The 20294-nt window shown below is 48.1% G+C and overlaps 1 protein-coding gene across 4 annotated transcripts in view; it reads right to left on the bottom strand.

Annotated features, from left to right (window-relative positions):
* Positions 1–20294, bottom strand: part of igf2bp2a (insulin-like growth factor 2 mRNA binding protein 2a) — a 103273-nt gene that overhangs the window by 34278 nt on the left and 48701 nt on the right. For all 4 annotated transcript variants that reach the window (XM_084179554.1, XM_084179555.1, XM_084179552.1 and 1 more), the window contains exon 8: positions 2867–2989. In XM_084179554.1, coding sequence (XP_084035680.1) covers positions 2867–2989 — 123 coding nt within the window. The remainder of the gene's footprint in view (positions 1–2866; positions 2990–20294) is intronic.

The raw sequence follows: 20294 nt of genomic DNA, 5'->3' as shown, positions 1-20294 counted from the left end.
ATTACCCCCCCAACACAATGATACAGAGCCATTCATTACCCCCCAACACAATGATACAGAGCCATTCATTACCCCCCCAACACAATGATACAGAGCCATTCATTACCCCCCCAACACAATGATACAGAGCCATTCATTACCCCCCAACACAATGATACAGAGCCATTCATTACCCCCCCCCCCAACACAATGATACAGAGCCATTCATTACCCCCCCAACACAATGATACAGAGCCATTCATTACCCCCCCCAACACAATGATACAGAGCCATTCATTACCCCCCCCCCCAACACAATGATACAGAGCCATTCATTACCCCCCCAACACAATGATACAGAGCCATTCATTACCCCCCCAACACAATGATACAGAGCCATTCATTACCCCCCCAACACAATGATACAGAGCCATTCATTACCCCCCCAACACAATGATACAGAGCCATTCATTACCCCCCCAACACAATGATACAGAGCCATTCATTACCCCCCCAACACAATGATACAGAGCCATTCATTACCCCCCAACACAATGATACAGAGCCATTCATTACCCCCCCCCCCAACACAATGATACAGAGCCATTCATTACCCCCCCCCCCCCCAACACAATGATACAGAGCCATTCATTACCCCAACACAATGATACAGAGCCATTCATTACCCCCCCAACACAATGATACAGAGCCATTCATTACCCCCCCAACACAATGATACAGAGCCATTCATTACCCCCCCAACACAATGATACAGAGCCATTCATTACCCCCCCAACACAATGATACAGAGCCATTCATTACCCCCCCAACACAATGATACAGAGCCATTCATTACCCCCCCAACACAATGATACAGAGCCATTCATTACCCCAACACAATGAAACAGAGCCATTCATTACCCCCCCCCAACACAATGATACAGAGCCATTCATTACCCCAACACAATGATACAGAGCCATTCATTACCCCAACACAATGATACAGAGCCATTCATTACCCCCCAACACAATGATACAGAGCCATTCATTACCCCCCCCAACACAATGATACAGAGCCATTCATTACCCCCCCAACACAATGATACAGAGCCATTCATTACCCCAACACAATGATACAGAGCCATTCATTACCCCCCCAACACAATGATACAGAGCCATTCATTACCCCCCCAACACAATGATACAGAGCCATTCATTACCCCCCCAACACAATGATACAGAGCCATTCATTACCCCCCCAACACAATGATACAGAGCCATTCATTACCCCAACACAATGATACAGAGCCATTCATTACCCCCCCAACACAATGATACAGAGCCATTCATTACCCCCCCCAACACAATGATACAGAGCCATTCATTACCCCAACACAATGATACAGAGCCATTCATTACCCCCCCCAACACAATGATACAGAGCCATTCATTACCCCCCCAACACAATGATACAGAGCCATTCATTACCCCCCCAACACAATGATACAGAGCCATTCATTACCCCCCCAACACAATGATACAGAGCCATTCATTACCCCCCCAACACAATGATACAGAGCCATTCATTACCCCAACACAATGATACAGAGCCATTCATTACCCCCCCCCCAACACAATGATACAGAGCCATTCATTACCCCCCCAACACAATGATACAGAGCCATTCATTACCCCCCCAACACAATGATACAGAGCCATTCATTACCCCCCCCTCCCCAACACAATGATACAGAGCCATTCATTACCCCAACACAATGATACAGAGCCATTCATTACCCCAACACAATGATACAGAGCCATTCATTACCCCCCCCCAACACAATGATACAGAGCCATTCATTACCCCAACACAATGATACAGTGACAGTGAAACACTTACTTACAAGCCCTTAACCAACAATGCAGTTCAAGAAATAGAGTTAAGAAAATATTTACTAAATAAACTAAAGTAATTTTTTAAATAAAAAGTAACACAATAAAATAACAATGATGAGGCTATATACAGGGGGTACCGGTACCGAGTCAATGTGCGGGGGTATTGGTTAGTTGAGGTAATTTGTACATGTAGGTAGGGGTAAAGTGACTATGCATAGATAATAAACAGCGAGTAGCAGCAGTGTAAATAGTCTGGGTGGCCATTTGATGAATTGTTCAGCTGTCTTATGGCTTGGGGGTAGAAGCTGTTAAGGAGCCTTTTGGACTTGGTGCTCCGGTACCGCTTGCCGTGCGGTAGCAGAGAGAACAGTCTATGACTAGGGTGGCTGGAGTCTTTGACAATTTCTTGGGCCTTCCTCTGACACCGCCTGGTATAGAGGTCCTGGATGGCAGGAAGCTTGGCCCCAGTGATGTATTGGCCGTATGCACTACCCTCTGTAGTTCCTTGCGGTCGGATGCCGAGCAGTTGCCATACCAGGCGGTGATGCAACCGGTCAGGATGCTCTCGATGGTGCAGCTGTAGAACTTTTTGAGGATCTGGGGACCCATGTCAAATCTTTTCAGTCTCCTGAGGGGGAAAAGGTGTTGTCGTGCCCTCTTCACGACTGTCTTGGTGTGTTTGGACCGTGATAGTTTGTTGGTGATGTGGACACCAAGGAACTTGAAGCTCTCAACCCGCTCCACTACAGCCCCGTCGATGTGAATGGGGACGTGTTCGGCCCTCCTTTTCCTGTAGTCCACGATCAGCTCCTGAGTCTGTATACTAGGTAGTGTGTATACTCTCTATAGTGACTGGTGTTATTTAGTGTATGAAGGCTGATTTAGGACGTATAAAATGGCTGAAATGAATTGAGCATTACTTTACATGCAACACCGTGGGAAGAACAGCACAGTGAAACCAAACAGAGAGCGAGGGTAGGGGGTATCTTACGAGGAAATGGTAATCTTGGTCCCTGTCTCTTCTTCAATCTTCTTCAGGTTTCTTCCCTCCTTCCCGATCAGTCGTCCCACCAGACTGTTGTGGGCCAGGATCTTCAGAGGAATCTCCTCCTCCCTGTAGGAAGAGAAGAGTCAGGGACAGGGTTAGGGACAGGGACATGGACAGGGTTAGGGACAGGGATAGGTACAGGGTTAGGGACAGGGACAGGTACAGGGTTAGGGACAGGGACAGGGTTAGGGACAGGAAAAGATACAGGGTTAGGGACAGGGTTAGGGACAGGGACTGGGTTAAGGTTAGGGTTAGGGTTAGGGACAGGTACAGGGTTAGGGACAGGGACAGGGTTCGGTACAGGGACAGGTACAGGGTTAGGGACAGGGTTAGGGATAGGGACATGGTTAGGGACAGGTACAGGGTTAGGGACAGGGACAGGGACAGGGTTAGGGACAGGGACAGGGTTAGGGACAGGGACAGGGTTAGGGACAGGGACAGGGTTAGGGACAGGGACAGGGTTAGGGACATGGTTAGGGACAGGGACAGGGTTAGGGACAGGTACAGGGTTAGGGACAGGGACAGGGTTAGGGACAGGGACAGGGTTAGGGACAGGGACAGGGACAGGGTCAGGGACAGGGACAGGGTTAGGGACAGGGACAGGGTTAGGGACATGGTTAGGGACAGGGACAGGGTTAGGGACAGGTACAGGGTTAGGGACAGGGACAGGGACAGGGTTAGGGACAGGGACAGGGTTAGGGACAGGGACAGGGTTAGGGACGAGGACAGGTACAGGGTTAGGGACAGGGTTAGGGACAGGGACAGGGTTAGGGACAGGGAAAGGTACAGGGTTAGGGACAGGGACAGGGACAGGGTTAGGGATAGGGTTAGGGACAGGGACAGGGTTAGGGACAGGGACAGGGTTAGGGACAGGTACAGGGTTAGGGACAGGGTTAGGGACAGGGACAGGGTTAGGGACAGGGTTAGGGACAGGGACAGGTACAGGGTTAGGGACAGGGTTAGGGACAGGGACAGGTACAGGGTTAGGGACAGGGACAGGGTTCGGTACAGGGACAGGTACAGGGTTAGGGACAGGGTTAGGGACAGGGACAGGGTTAGGGACATGGTTAGGGACAGGGACAGGGTTAGGGACAGGGACAGGGACTGGGTTAAGGTTAGGGTTAGGGTTAGGGACAGGTACAGGGTTAGGGACAGGGACAGGGTTCGGTACAGGGACAGGTACAGGGTTAGGGACAGGGTTAGGGACAGGGACAGGGTTAGGGACATGGTTAGGGACAGGGACAGGGTTAGGGACAGGTACAGGGTTAGGGACAGGGACAGGGACAGGGTTAGGGACAGGGACAGGGTTAGGGACAGGGACAGGGTTAGGGACGAGGACAGGTACAGGGTTAGGGACAGGGTTAGGGACAGGGACAGGGTTAGGGACAGGGAAAGGTACAGGGTTAGGGACAGGGACAGGGACAGGGACAGGGTTAGGGATAGGGTTAGGGACAGGGACAGGGTTAGGGACAGGGACAGGGTTAGGGACAGGTACAGGGTTAGGGACAGGGTTAGGGACAGGGACAGGGTTAGGGACAGGGTTAGGGACAGGGACAGGTACAGGGTTAGGGACAGGGTTAGGGACAGGGACAGGTACAGGGTTAGGGACAGGGACAGGGTTAGGGACAGGGTTAGGGACAGGGTTAGGGACAGGGTTAGGGTTACGGACAGGAACAGGGTAAGGGACAGGGACAGGGACAGGTACAGGGACAGGGTTAGGGACAGAGACAGGGTTAGGGACAGGGACAGGTACAGGGTTAGGGACAGTGTTAGGGACAGGGTTAGGGACAGGGACAGGGACAGGGTTAGGGACAGGGACAGGGTTAGGGACAGGGACAGGGTTAGGGACGAGGACAGGTACAGGGTTAGGGACAGGGTTAGGGACAGGGACAGGGTTAGGGACAGGGAAAGGTACAGGGTTAGGGACAGGGACAGGGACAGGGTTAGGGATAGGGTTAGGGACAGGGACAGGGTTAGGGACAGGTACAGGGTTAGGGACAGGGTTAGGGACAGGGACAGGTACAGGGTTAGGGACAGGGTTAGGGACAGGGACAGGTACAGGGTTAGGGACAGGGACAGGGTTAGGGACAGGGTTAGGGACAGGGTTAGGGACAGGGTTAGGGTTAGGGACAGGAACAGGGTAAGGGACAGGGACAGGGACAGGTACAGGGACAGGGTTAGGGACAGAGACAGGGTTAGGGACAGGGACAGGTACAGGGTTAGGGACAGTGTTAGGGACAGGGTTAGGGTTAGGGACAGGGTTAGGGACAGGGACAGGGTTAGCGACAGGGACAGGGTTAGGGACAGGGACAGGGTTAGGGACAGGGTTAGGGACAAGGTTAGGGACAGGGTTAGGGACAGGGACAGGGTTAGGTACAGGGACAGGGTTAGGGACAGGGACAGGTACAGGATTAGGGTTAGGGACAGGGTTAGGGACAGGGTTAGGGTTAGGGACAGGTACAGGGTTAGGGACAGGGACAGGGTTAGGGACAGGGTTAGGGACAGGGACAGGGTTAGGGACATGGTTAGGGACAGGGACAGCGTTAGGGAGAGTGTTAGGGACAGGTACAGGGTTAGGGACAGGGACAGGGACAGGGTTAGGGACAGGGTTAGGGACAGGGTTAGGGTTAGGGACACGATTAGGGACAGGGTTAGGGACAGATACAGGGTTAGGGACAGGGTTAGGGTTAGGGACAGGTACAGGGTTAGGGTTAGGGTTAGGGACAGGGTTAGGGTTAGGGACACGATTAGGGACAGGGTTAGGGACAGGGATAGGGACAGGGACAGGGTTAGGGACAGGGTTAGGGACAGGTACAGGGTTAGGGACAGGGTTAGGGACAGGGACAGGTACGGGGTTAGGGACAGGGTTAGGGACAGGGTTAGGGTTAGGGACACGATTAGGGACAGGGTTAGGGACAGGGACAGGTACAGGGTTAGGGACAGGGACAGGGTTAGGGACAGGGACAGGTACAGGGTTAGGGACAGGGTTAGGGATAGGGACAGGGTTAGGGACAGGGACAGGGTTAGGGTTAGGGACAGGGTTAGGGACAGGGACAGGTACAGGGTTAGGGACAGGGTTAGGGATAGGGACAGGGTTAGGGTTAGGGACAGGGACAGGGTTAGGGTTAGGGACAGGGTTAGGGACAGGGACAGGTACAGGGTTAGGGACAGGGTTAGGGATAGGGACAGGGTTAGGGACAGGGACAGGGACAGGGTTAGGGACAGGGACAGGGTTAGGGTTAGGGACAGGGACAGGGACAGGGACAGGGACAGGGTTAGGGACAGGGACAGGGTTAGGGTTAGGGACAGGGACAGGGACAGGGTTAGGGTTAGGGTTAGGGACAGGGACAGGGCTAGGGACAGGTACAGGGTTAGGGACAGGGTTAGGGACAGGGTTAGGGACAGGGTTAGGGACAGGTACAGGGACAGGGTTAGGGACAGGGACAGGTACAGGGTTAGGGTTAGGGTTAGGGACAGGGACAGGGTTAGGGACAGGGACAGGGACAGGGTTAGGGACAGGGACAGGTTTAGGGACAGGGACAGGGACAGGGTTAGGGACAGGGACAGGGACAGGGTCAGGGTCAGGGACAGGGTCAGGTTTAGTGAATCAATAACAGCTGCATTGAATAAGAGGCCACGGCTCCAGGCCATTGATTTGGCATGAGGAATGTTATGGTGGGGTGGGATGAGCTGGCTGGGAAGTGAAACACAGATTAGAATGTGAAAGCTTTATGTGGGCTGAGGAGGAGGGAGAGGAGAGAGGGGGGGTAAGGGAAGGGGAGGGGGTAGAGGATGGAGAGGAGGTGAAGAGGGAAAGGAGGTGAAGAGGGAAAGGGGAGTAGAGGAGGGAGGGGAGGGGAGAGGAAGGAGAGGAGGGAGGGGAGGGGAGAGGAAGGAGAGGAGGTGAAGAGGGAAAGGGGAGGAGAGGAGGGAGAGGGGAGTAGAGGAGGGAGAGGAGAGAGGGGGGAGGAGGGAGGGGAGGGAGAGGGAGGAGAGGAGAGAGAGGAGGGGGAGGGGAGGAGGGAGGGGAGGGGAGTTTACTGGGTGACTGTGACTTTGGTGTGGTGTTAGGGTTATAGGTTGATCTGAGGTGGGGCTGATTAGAGGCATGGAGTCCTGGTTATAGGTTGATCTGAGGTGGGGCTGTGGGGGCATGGAGTCCTGGTTATAGGTTGATCTGAGGTGGGGCTGTGGGGGCATGGAGTCCTGGTTATAGGTTGATCTGAGGTGGGGCTGTGGGGGCATGGAGTCCTGGTTATAGGTTGATCTGAGGTGGGGCTGTGGGGGCATGGAGTCCTGGTTATAGGTTGATCTGAGGTGGGGCTGTGGGGGCATGGAGTCCTGGTTATAGGTTGATCTGAGGTGGGGCTGATTAGAGGCATGGAGTCCTGGTTATAGGTTGATCTGAGGTGGGGCTGTGGGGGCATGGAGTCCTGGTTATAGGTTGATCTGAGGTGGGGCTGTGGGGGCATGGAGTCCTGGTTATAGGTTGATCTGAGGTGGGGCTGATTAGAGGCATGGAGTCCTGGTTATAGGTTGATCTGAGGTGGGGCTGTGGGGGCATGGAGTCCTGGTTATAGGTTGATCTGAGGTGGGGCTGTGGGGGCATGGAGTCCTGGTTATAGGTTGATCTGAGGTGGGGCTGTGGGGGCATGGAGTCCTGGTTATAGGTTGATCTGAGGTGGGGCTGATTAGAGGCATGGAGTCCTGGTTATAGGTTGATCTGAGGTGGGGCTGTGGGGGCATGGAGTCCTGGTTATAGGTTGATCTGAGGTGGGGCTGATTAGAGGCATGGAGTCCTGGTTATAGGTTGATCTGAGGTGGGGCTGTGGGGGCATGGAGTCCTGGTTATAGGTTGATCTGAGGTGGGGCTGTGGGGGCATGGAGTCCTGGTTATAGGTTGATCTGAGGTGGGGCTGATTAGAGGCATGGAGTCCTGGTTATAGGTTGATCTGAGGTGGGGCTGTGGGGGCATGGAGTCCTGGTTATAGGTTGATCTGAGGTGGGGCTGTGGGGGCATGGAGTCCTGGTTATAGGTTGATCTGAGGTGGGGCTGTGGGGGCATGGAGTCCTGGTTATAGGTTGATCTGAGGTGGGGCTGATTAGAGACATGGAGTCCTGGTTATAGGTTGATCTGAGGTGGGGCTGATTAGAGGCATGGAGTCCTGGTTATAGGTTGATCTGAGGTGGGGCTGTGGGGGCATGGAGTCCTGGTTATAGGTTGATCTGAGGTGGGGCTGTGGGGGCATGGAGTCCTGGTTATAGGTTGATCTGAGGTGGGGCTGTGGGGGCATGGAGTCCTGGTTATAGGTTGATCTGAGGTGGGGCTGTGGGGGCATGGAGTCCTGGTTATAGGCTGATCTGAGGTGGGGCTGATTAGAGGCATGGAGTCCTGGTTATAGGTTGATCTGAGGTGGGGCTGTGGGGGCATGGAGTCCTGGTTATAGGTTGATCTGAGGTGGGGCTGTGGGGGCATGGAGTCCTGGTTATAGGTTGATCTGAGGTGGGGCTGTGGGGGCATGGAGTCCTGGTTATAGGTTGATCTGAGGTGGGGCTGATTAGAGGCATGGAGTCCTGGTTATAGGTTGATCTGAGGTGGGGCTGATTAGAGACATGGAGTCCTGGTTATAGGTTGATCTGAGGTGGGGCTGATTAGAGGCATGGAGTCCTGGTTATAGGTTGATCTGAGGTGGGGCTGTGGGGGCATGGAGTCCTGGTTATAGGTTGATCTGAGGTGGGGCTGTGGGGGCATGGAGTCCTGGTTATAGGTTGATCTGAGGTGGGGCTGTGGGGGCATGGAGTCCTGGTTATAGGTTGATCTGAGGTGGGGCTGATTAGAGACATGGAGTCCTGGTTATAGGTTGATCTGAGGTGGGGCTGATTAGAGGCATGGAGTCCTGGTTATAGGTTGATCTGAGGTGGGGCTGTGGGGGCATGGAGTCCTGGTTATAGGTTGATCTGAGGTGGGGCTGTGGGGGCATGGAGTCCTGGTTATAGGTTGATCTGAGGTGGGGCTGATTAGAGGCATGGAGTCCTGGTTATAGGTTGATCTGAGGTGGGGCTGATTAGAGACATGGAGTCCTGGTTATAGGTTGATCTGAGGTGGGGCTGATTAGAGGCATGGAGTCCTGGTTATAGGTTGATCTGAGGTGGGGCTGTGGGGGCATGGAGTCCTGGTTATAGGTTGATCTGAGGTGGGGCTGTGGGGGCATGGAGTCCTGGTTATAGGTTGATCTGAGGTGGGGCTGTGGGGGCATGGAGTCCTGGTTATAGGTTGATCTGAGGTGGGGCTGTGGGGGCATGGAGTCCTGGTTATAGGTTGATCTGAGGTGGGGCTGTGGGGGCATGGAGTCCTGGTTATAGGTTGATCTGAGGTGGGGCTGTGGGGGCATGGAGTCCTGGTTATAGGTTGATCTGAGGTGGGGCTGTGGGGGCATGGAGTCCTGGTTATAGGTTGATCTGAGGTGGGGCTGTGGGGGCATGGAGTCCTGGTTATAGGTTGATCTGAGGTGGGGCTGTGGGGGCATGGAGTCCTGGTTATAGGTTGATCTGAGGTGGGGCTGTGGGGGCATGGAATCCTGGTTATAGGTTGATCTGAGGTGGGGCTGTGGGGGCATGGAGTCCTGGTTATAGGTTGATCTGAGGTGGGGCTGTGGGGGCATGGAGTCCTGGTTATAGGTTGATCTGAGGTGGGGCTGTGGGGGCATGGAGTCCTGGTTATAGGTTGATCTGAGGTGGGGCTGTGGGGGCATGGAGTCCTGGTTATAGGTTGATCTGAGGTGGGGCTGTGGGGGCATGGAGTCCTGGTTATAGGTTGATCTGAGGTGGGGCTGTGGGGGCATGGAGTCCTGGTTATAGGTTGATCTGAGGTGGGGCTGATTAGAGGCATGGAGTCCTGGTTATAGGTTGATCTGAGGTGGGGCTGTGGGGGCATGGAGTCCTGGTTATAGGTTGATCTGAGGTGGGGCTGTGGGGGCATGGAGTCCTGGTTATAGGTTGATCTGAGGTGGGGCTGTGGGGGCATGGAGTCCTGGTTATAGGTTGATCTGAGGTGGGGCTGTGGGGGCATGGAGTCCTGGTTATAGGTTGATCTGAGGTGGGGCTGTGGGGGCGTAGTAGACTCTTGGTCTCTCTGGCCTCCTGAGGGTGTAGTGTGGGTGTAGTAGTGAGCATGTTAGGGTGTAGTGTGGGTGTAGTAGTGAGGATGTTAGGGTGTAGTGTGGGTGTAGTAGTGAGGATGTTAGGGTGTAGTGTGGGTGTAGTAGTGAGGATGTTGGGTGTAGTAATGGTGTAGTAATGGTTTATTAGGGGTGTAGCAGTGAGGGTGTTGTAGTAATGGTGTAGTAATGGTGTAGCAGTTAGGGTGTTATGGTGTAGTAGTGAGGGTGTTAGGGTGTAGTAATGGTGTAGTAGGGGTGTAGTAGTGAGGGTGTTGTGGTGTAGTAATGGTGTAGTAATGGTGTAGTAATGGTGTAGTAATGGTGTAGTAGTGAGGGTGTTAGGGTGTAGTAATGGTGTAGTAGGGGTGTAGTAATGAGTGTGTTGGAGGGTGTAGTAATGGTGTAGTAATGGTGTAGTAGGGGTGTAGTAATGAGGGTGTTGGAGGGTGTAGTAATGGAAATTACATTTACATTTTAGTCATTTAGCAGACGCTCTTATCCAGAGCGACTTACATGAGCAATTAGGGTTAAGTGCCTTGCTCAAGGGCACATCGACAGATTTTTCACCTAGTCGGCTCAGGGATTAGAACCAGCGACCTTTCGGTTACTGGCACAACGCTCTTAACCACTAAGCTACCTGCCGCCCTAGTAATAGCGTAGTAGGGGTGTAGTAGTGAGGGTGTTAGGGTGTAGTAATGGTGTAGTAATGGTGTAGTAATGGTTTAGTAAGGGTGTAGTAGTGAGGGTGTTGTGGTGTAGTAATTGTGTAGTAATGGTTTAGTAGGGGTGTAGAAGTGAGGGTGTTAGGGTGTAGTAGTGAGGGTGTTGTGGTGTAGTAATGGTGTAGTAATGGTTTAGTAAGGGTGTAGTAGTGAGGGTGTTGTGGTGTAGTAATGGTGTAGTAATGGTTTAGTAGGGGTGTAGAAGTGAGGGTGTTAGGGTGTAGTAGTGAGGGTGTTGTGGTGTAGTAATGGTGTAGTAATGGTTTAGTAGGGGTGTAGAAGTGAGGGTGTTAGGGTGTAGTAGTGAGGGTGTTGTGGTGTAGTAATGGTGTAGTAATGGTTTAGTAAGGGTGTAGTAGTGAGGGTGTTGTGGTGTAGTAATGGTGTAGTAATGGTGTAGTAATGGTTTAGTAGGGGTGTAGAAGTGAGGGCGTTAGGGTGTAGTAGTGAGGGTGTTGTGGTGTAGTAATGGTGTAGTAATGGTGTAGTAATGGTTTAGTAGGGGTGTAGCAGTGAGGGTGTTAGGGTGTAGTAATGGTGTAGTAATGGCGTAGTAGGGGTGTAGTAGTGAGGGTATTGGGGTGTAGTAATGGTGTAGTAATGGTTTAGTAAGGGTGTAGTAATGAGGGTGTTAGGGTGTAGTAATGGTGTAGTAATGGTTTAGTAGGGGTGTAGTAGTGAGGGTGTTAGGGTGTAGTAATGGTGTAGTAATGGTGTGGTAGGGGTGTAGTAATGAGGGTGTTGGAGTGTAGTAGTGAGGGTGTTGGGGTGTAGTAATGGCGTAGTATGGGTGTTAGTGTGTATTAGTGAGGGTGTTGGGGTGTAGTAATGGTGTAGTAATGGTTTAGTAGGGGTGTAGTAGTGAGGGTGTTAGGGTGTAGTAATGGTGTATTAATGGTGTGGTAGGGGTGTAGTAATGAGGGTGTTGGAGTGTAGTAGTGAGGGTGTTGGGGTGTAGTAATGGCGTAGTATGGGTGTTAGTGTGTATTAGTGAGGGTGTTGGGGTGTAGTAATGGTGTAGTAATGGTTTAGTAGGGGTGTAGAAGTGAGGGTGTTAGGGTGTAGTAGTGAGGGTGTTGTGGTGTAGTAATGGTGTAGTAATGGTTTAGTAAGGGTGTAGTAGTGAGGGTGTTGTGGTGTAGTAATGGTGTAGTAATGGTGTAGTAATGGTTTAGTAGGGGTGTAGAAGTGAGGGCGTTAGGGTGTAGTAGTGAGGGTGTTGTGGTGTAGTAATGGTGTAGTAATGGTGTAGTAATGGTTTAGTAGGGGTGTAGCAGTGAGGGTGTTAGGGTGTAGTAATGGCGTAGTAGGGGTGTAGTAGTGAGGGTGTTAGGGTGTAGTAATGGTGTAGTAATGGTGTGGTAGGGGTGTAGTAATGAGGGTGTTGGAGTGTAGTAGTGAGGGTGTTGGGGTGTAGTAATGGCGTAGTATGGGTGTTAGTGTGTATTAGTGAGGGTGTTGGGGTGTAGTAATGGTGTAGTAATGGTTTAGTAGGGGTGTACTAGTGAGGGTATTGGGGTGTAGTAATGGTGTAGTAATGGTTTAGTAAGGGTGTAGTAATGAGGGTGTTGTGGTGTAGTAATGGTGTAGTAATGGTGTAGTAATGGTGTAGTAGTGAGGGTGTAGTAATGGTGTAGTAGTGAGGGTGTTAGGGTGTAGTAATGGTGTAGTAATGGTGTAGTAATGGTGTAGTACTGAGGGTGTTGGAGTGTAGTAGTGAGGGTGTTGGGGTGTAGTAATGGCGTAGTATGGGTGTAGTAGTGAGGGTGTTGTGGTGTATTAGTGAGGGTGTTGGGGTGTAGTAATGGTGTAGTAATGGTGTAGTAGGGGTGTAGTAGTGAGGGTGTTGTGGTGTAGTAATGGTGTAGTAATGGTGTAGCAGTTAGGGTGTAGTAATGGTGTAGTAGTGAGGGTGTTAGGGTGTAGTAATGGTGTAGTAGGGGTGTAGTAATGAGGGTGTTGGAGTGTAGTAGTGAGGGTGTTGGGGTGTAGTAATTATTTAGTAAGGGTGTAGTAGTGAGGGTATTGGGGTGTAGTAATGGTGTAGTAGGGGTGTAGTAGTGAGGGTGTTAGGGTGTAGTAGTGAGGGTGTTGGGGTGTAGTAATGGTGTAGTAGGGGTGTAGTAGTGAGGGTGTTGGGGTGTAGTAGGGGTGTAGTAGTGAGGGTGTTGGGGTGTAGTAATGGTGTAGTAGGGGTGTAGTAGTGAGGGTGTTGGGGTGTAGTAATGGTGTAGTAGGGGTGTAGTAGTGAGGGTGTTAGGGTGTAGTAGTGAGGGTGTTGGGGTGTAGTAATGGCGTAGTATGGGTGTAGTAGTGAGGGTGTTGTGGTGTAGTAATGGTGTAGTAATGGTGTAGCAGTTAGGGTGTAGTAATGGTGTAGTAGTGAGGGTGTTAGGGTGTAGTAATGGTGTAGTAATGGTGTAGTAGGGGTGTAGTAATGAGGGTATTGGAGTGTAGTAGTGAGGGTGTTGGGGTGTAGTAATGGCGTAGTAGGGGTGTAGCAATGAGGGTGTTGGAGTGTAGTAGTGAGGGTGTTGGGGTGTAGTAATGGCGTAGTAGGGGTGTAGTAGTGAGGGTGTTAGGGTGTAGTAATGGTTTAGTAATGGTTTAGTAAGGGTGTAGTAGTGAGGGTATTGGGGTGTAGTAATGAGTGTGTTGGGGTGTAGTAGTGAGGGTGTTGGGGTGTAGTAATAGTGTAGTGGGGTGATTGTGATTAATAAGGAGGGCAGCTGTGATTGATAAGGAGCATCCAGACGCTGCACTTGATGGATTTATGAAATTGCTTCTTCCAATTATTGATAAACATGCACCTGTTATGAAACTGACTGTTAGAACTGTTAAGGCTCCATGGATTGATGAGGAACTGAAAAACTGTATGGTTGAAAGAGATGGGGCTAAAGGAGTGGCTGGTTTCCTGAAAACTGAGAAATGATGTGACTGAACTCAACAACAAAAAAGAAGAAACTGTTTTATGAAGCCAAGATTAATGATATAAAGAATGATGGGGAAAAAAACTGCAGTACTTTAAATGAAATTATGGGCAGAAAGACAAAATCTTCTATTGAATCAGATGGCTTATTCATCACAAAACCATTTGATGTTGCCAATTAATTTAATGATTACATCATTGGCAAAGTGGGCAAACTTACAGTGAGCTATCGTATTCATGCATAAAAAAACAAATAAGGAAAGAAAAGCATTGCAAGTTTGAATTTTGTAAAGTTAGTGTGGGAGAGGTGGAAAATGTATTGTTATCGATCAATAATGAAAAACCTCTTGGCATTGACAACTTAGATGGAAAGCTAATGAGGATGGTAGCTCCTATCTGTCATGTCTTTAATCTGAGCCTAGAGGAAAGTCTTTGTCCTCAGGCCTGGAGGGAAGCCAAAGTCATTCCGCTACCCAAGAGTGGTAAAACGGCCTTTACTGGTTCAGCAGCAGACCTATTAGCTTGCTGCCAGCTCTTAGCAAACTGTTGGAAAGAATTGTGTTTGACCAAATACAATGCTATTTCTCTGTAAACAAATTAACAACAGACTTTCAGCATGCTTATAGAGAAGGGTACTCAACATGTACTGCACTGTCACAAATGACTGATGATTGGTTGAAAGAAATTGATAATGAGAAGATTGTGGGAGCTGTACTGTTAGATTTCAGTGCAGCCTTTGATATTATTGACCATAACCTGTTGTTGAAAAAACATATGTGTTATGGCTTTTCACAATTTGTCGATTCAGAGCTATCTATCTAATAGAACACAAAGGGTTTTCTTTAATGGAAGCTTCTCTAATGTCAAACATGTAAAGTGTGGTGTACCACAGGGCAGCTCTCTAGGCCCTCTACTCTTTTCTATTTTTACCAATGACCTGCCACTGGCATTAAACAAAGAATGTGTGTCTATGTATGCTGATGATTCAACCATATACGCATCTGTAACCACAGCTAATGAAGTCAATGAAACCCTTAACAAGGAGTTGCAGTCTGTTTTGGAATGGGTGGCCAGTAATAAACTGGACCTGAACATCTCTAAAACTAAGAGCATTGGATTTGGTCCAAATCATTCCCTAAGTTCTAGACCTCAGCTGAATCTGGTAATGAATGGTGTGGCTGTTGAACAAATTGAGGAGACTAAATTACTTGGCGTTACCTTAGATTGTAAACTGTCATGGTCAAAACATATAGATTCAATGGTTGTAAAGATGGAGAGAAGTCTGTCCGTAATAAAGAGATGCTCTACTTTTTTGACACCACACTCCACAAAGTAAGTTCTGCAGGCTCTAGTTTGATCTTATCTTGATTATTGTCCAGTCATGTGGTCGAGTGCTGCAAGGAAAGACCTAGTTAAGCTGCAGCTGGCCCATAACAGAGCGGCACGTCTTGCTCTTCATTGTAATCAGAGGGCTGATATAAATACTATGCATGCCAGTCTCTCTTGGCTAAGAGTTGAGGAGAGACTGACTGCATCACTTCTTTTTATAAGAAACATTAATGTGTTGAAAATCCCAAATTGTTTGCATAGTCAACTTACACACAGCTCTGACACACACGCTTACCCCGCCAGACATGCCACCAGGGATCTTTTCACAGTCCCCAAATCCAGAACAAATTCAAGGAAGCGTACAGTATTATATAGAGCCATTATTGCATGGAACTCCGTTCCATCTCATATTGCTCAAATGAACAGCAAACATGGTTAAAAAAAACAGATAAAGCAACACTTCACAACACAACACCTCTCTCCTATTTGACCTAGATAGATTGTGTGTATGTATTGGTATTGATATGTAGGCTACGTTTGCCTTTTTAAAATTGTATTTTTATTGATGTATAGTTCTGTCCTTCAGCTGTTCTAGTCTATTAATGTTCTGTATTATGTCATACGTTTTTCCATCAGCAGACTATAATAGATAATGTCAAAAGCCACACTGAAGTCTAACTAAACAGCCCCCACAATCTTTTTATCATCAATTTCTCTCAGCCAATCATCAGTCATTTGTGTAAGTGCTGTGCTTGTTGAATGTCCTTCCCTATAAGCGTGCTGAAAGTCTGTTGTCAATTTGTTTACTGTAAAATAGCATTGTATCTGGTCAAACACAATTTTCCCCAAAATTGTTAGAAACAGCAGAAGAAGCAGTAGTTGCTGCATGACTTGGACGGCTACAAGAACCCCAACAATTTTCCATACAAGGTTTCAGACCCCTGTGACTTCAAATTGTTCATAGACAACAATACTTTTTTCACCTTTTCGACTCTCACTTTAAGGATTTTCAAAATTACAACGCTTGTCTTTCATAATTTGGTCAGATATACTTGGATGTGTAGTGTCAGTGTTTGTTGCTGGCATGTCATGCATAAATTTGATAATCTTGCCAATGAAAAAAATTATTAAAGAAGTTGGCAATATCAGTGGGTTGTGTGATGAATGAGCCACCTGATTCAATGAATGATGGAGCTGAGTTTGCCTTTTTGCCCAACGTCATTTAAGGCGCTCCTAAGCTTTTTACTATAATTCTTCATATCATTTATCTTTGTTTCATAGTATAGTCACATGATTTCTCAATTTGCAGTCCGTTTGCCAATCGGTTGTGTTGCCAGACTTATTTGCCATACCCTTGTGGCTTAGTTGGTAGAGCATGGTACTTGCAACGCCAGGGTTGTGGGTTCGATTCCCACGGGGGATAAGAGCATCTGCTAAATGACTAAAATGTAAATACCTTTTGCCATATCCCTCTCAACCATACAATTTTTTAATTCCTCATCAATCCAAGAGGGTTTAACAGTTTTTACAGTAATTTTCTTAATGGGTGCATGCTTATTAGTAACTGGAATAAGCAATTTCATAAATGTGTCAAGTGCAGCGTCTGGTTGCTCCTCACTGCACACCACAGACCAGCAAATATTCTTTACATCATTAACATAAGAATCACTACAAAACGTATTGTATGACCTCTTATACACTATATTATGGTTTTCCTAGATATGGCTACTATATTGTGATCACTACATCCGATGGATTTGGATACTGCTTTAAAGCTAATTTCTGCAGCATTAATAAAGATGTGATCAATTCATGTTGATGATTTCATTCCTGTGCTTTCACACATATTATCCAGATACTGACTGTTAGCACTTGGTGGTCTATAGCAGCTTCCCACCAGAATGGGCTTTAGGTGAGGCAGATGAATCTGTAGCCATATTACTTCAACAGTATTTAACATGAGATCCTCTCTAAGCTTGAAAGGAATGCGGTTCTGAATATAGACCGCAACACCGCCCTCATTGGCATTTCTGTATATTCTGTAGATGTTATAACCATGTATTGTTACCACTGTATCATCAAAGGTATTACAGTATCTAAGTGAGTTTCAGAGATAGTCATAATATGAATGTAATATGTTACTAGCAAGATATTGACTTCCTGAACCTTGTTTCTTAGGCTACATATATTAATGTGGGCTATTTTTAGCACTTTTCTAGGATGCTTGATTATTTGTATTGCTTTACTGGGAAGCTTATCAGAAGTAGACATGCTCGGGGGGCGCTAGTGAGCACTACATGGAGTAGACGCTTCTCCGACTACCTTCTCCTCACCCTTGCTTAAATTTGATTTAAATTATACTTTTGCCTGACCAAACTGCTACAATGAGAAACTCTTTGAGAAACACGGCCAAGGGAAAACTAATTAATCCAAAAACAACCGGCAAGAAAGATGGCAAAGTCCCCACCACAGCTCAAGATGAGGATGGCGATGCTTGCGTTAGCCTGGCCGTTATGGCTAGCATGGCTAACCCTGACTCGGAGCCTTCACTGACTATCATATTAGCAGCTATCAAGAAAATGGAAGAGGACATGAACTCTCGATTTAATCATCCTTACAATCAGTGCAAACCTCCCTGGCTGACCACACAACCCGCATTATTGACCTGGAAGGGAACTCAGGTGACCACGAGACACGCATCACCACCCTCGAGGGACAGTATGAAGCGCTACTAACAGCGAACAAAGCTATGAAACTAAAGCTAATTGACCTCGAGGGACGTTCAAGGCGCTCGAATATCAAAATCACAGGCTTGGAAGAGAAGGTTGAGAAGGGCAGACCAACACAGTTCATGGCGGAACACATACCAAAACTGTTAGGGATTGACAATTTCCCCCAAGGCTTAAGAGTGGACCGAGCGCAGCGCATCGGAGTGATCTCCACTACGCGGCCCGGCGTCATGATTGCCAAAATACACCACGACCCCGAGAAGGAAAAGATTCTGCACCTGTCCCGCCAGCAATTTCCCCTGTCCTTCAACGGGGCTCGGGTTAACATATACCCAGACTACACTGCTGAGGTAACCAAGCAGTGCCAGGCCTTCGATGGAGCTGGGAAGAAACTCAGAGATGCGGGAATCAGACACAGCCTCCTCTTCCCTGCTTGTCTGATTCTTACCCATGGTACGGTAGTGAAGGTGTTTGAAAAACCACAGGATGCAGAGTCTTTCATTGACAGGATTACTACTATAGCCACCGACGCCTAGGACCGATAGTACCATCCCGAGTAGCTGTTGACCGTGATAGGTAGTTCCGATTATCCATGCCAGTTTTAGACAGCGCTGCCATAGCTCTACAGATGGGTAAGACTGCACCTGACTGGTTTCCCTGTTTCAGGAGGGACATATTGACTACATTGTTTGGCTCAATTCAGTTATTTTATAAGAGCAATTGTTATAGACATAAGGGTGGGGGGGGGCCCAGTCGGACCACCTGAAGGTACGCTAATTTAGTTTCATTATAAATTGGTTAGCTAGCCTATGTCTCCTTGTAGGGTCCAACAGCTCCACAGTGTTCATGGGGGAATTTATTTTCCACTTCGTTTGGGGAAGTGGAAGGGGGGAGGGAGGGAGGTGGAAGGGGGGAGGGAGGGAGGTGGAAGGGGGGAGGGGGGAGGGAGGGAGGTGGAAGGGGGGAGGGAGGGAGGTGGAAGGGGGGAGGGGGGGAGGGAGGGAGGTGGAAGGGGGGAGGGAGGGAGGTGGAAGGGGGGAGGGAGGGAGGTGGAGATTGTTATTTTGTATTTCTCATTTGTCCTTTGCTCTTTACGTGTTGCGCCAACCATACTGCTACAATTTTAATGTATTTGAGGACCAAATAATTATTTCTTATGGCTACTGGTAACTCTACCACTTCGCCACAGTGTGGCGACATTACCCTTATTTCGTGGAATGTACGAGGTTTGAGAATGAATTTGAAAAGAGGAAAATGTTTTTCCCATTTGAAATCTTTATCTGGAGATATTATGTTTCAACTCACATAAAGCATACTGAAGCAATGGAGATTAAAATGTAGTTGGGTATCACAGATTTATTAATCAACTTTCTTATCCAAGGCTAGAGGTGTAGCTATATTATTTAGAAAAACTGTCCCATTCAAACACATTTCAACTATCAACGACCCCAACGGCTGCTTTATTATAGTAATAGGCCATGTTCTATCACGACATCTAACATTTTAAAATCTTTATGCACCAAATTTCGATGACCCAGGGTTCTTTCGGAATGTCTTCAATCTCTTACCAGATTTATCAACCACACATTTAAATTACAGGCAGAGATTTTAAATGCATTTTGGATCCTTATAGGCTTCATACTCGCCACTTCACTGAATTCCACTACTGTCTTGAATAATTTATTTGGAACAATGAACCTTGTCAATATTTGGAGATTACAACACCCTACAGATAAGGATTATTCTTTCTTCTCACATGTGCATAAATTATACACAAGAATTGACTACTTTTTAACAGACACTAAGTTGATATCTAACGTCACCTCTACCAAGTACCATAATATAATAATTTCCGATCACAGTCCCGTTTTATTACAAATGGATTTTGGCAGTACAAAGCTTCAATTCAGCTGGCGATCTAATCCAACATTACTCAACAATTACTGAACAATTTCACCAACAAACAGCCAATTTAATTACGGACTATATATCCCAGAATGATACTGCTGATGTATCCGACTCCACTTTGTGGGAGGCATTTAAGTACGTTCCTTTCCTAACGGTAAAGCGGCTGGCCCTGACGGCTTTGGTATAGAGTTTTACAAAGCATACTGAGAAAAGGTTCCTCCTCTTATGTCGAGGATGTTTAAACAGTCTACTGAAACTGTCAGACTCCCGGAGTCTTTCTACTCAGCCAATTTCTCCCTGATGTTAAAGAAAGATAAAGCTGAAACAGATCCATCTTCATATCGCCCTATTGCCCTCCTCGGATGCCATCTTAAGGTGTTTGCTAAAATACTCGCAAACAGACTAAACAAATACATTTCGACTATAATTAATCATGACCAAACTGGTTTTATTGCAGGCAGATTCTCATTTTCCAACATTAGGTGACTGATGAATATCATGTATTCCAAACATGACAAAGATTCAAAAGTTGCAATTCTTGCACTTGAAGCTCAAAAAGCATTTGACCAAGTGGAATGGAACTGCATTCTGACT

The sequence above is a fragment of the Coregonus lavaretus genome (genome assembly GCF_964263955.1).
Source record: "Coregonus lavaretus genome assembly, chromosome: 16".
Classification (NCBI taxonomy): domain Eukaryota; kingdom Metazoa; phylum Chordata; class Actinopteri; order Salmoniformes; family Salmonidae; genus Coregonus; species Coregonus lavaretus.
The sequence above is the reverse complement of the archived record's forward strand: the minus strand, read 5'-3'. Positions and strand labels throughout refer to the sequence as shown.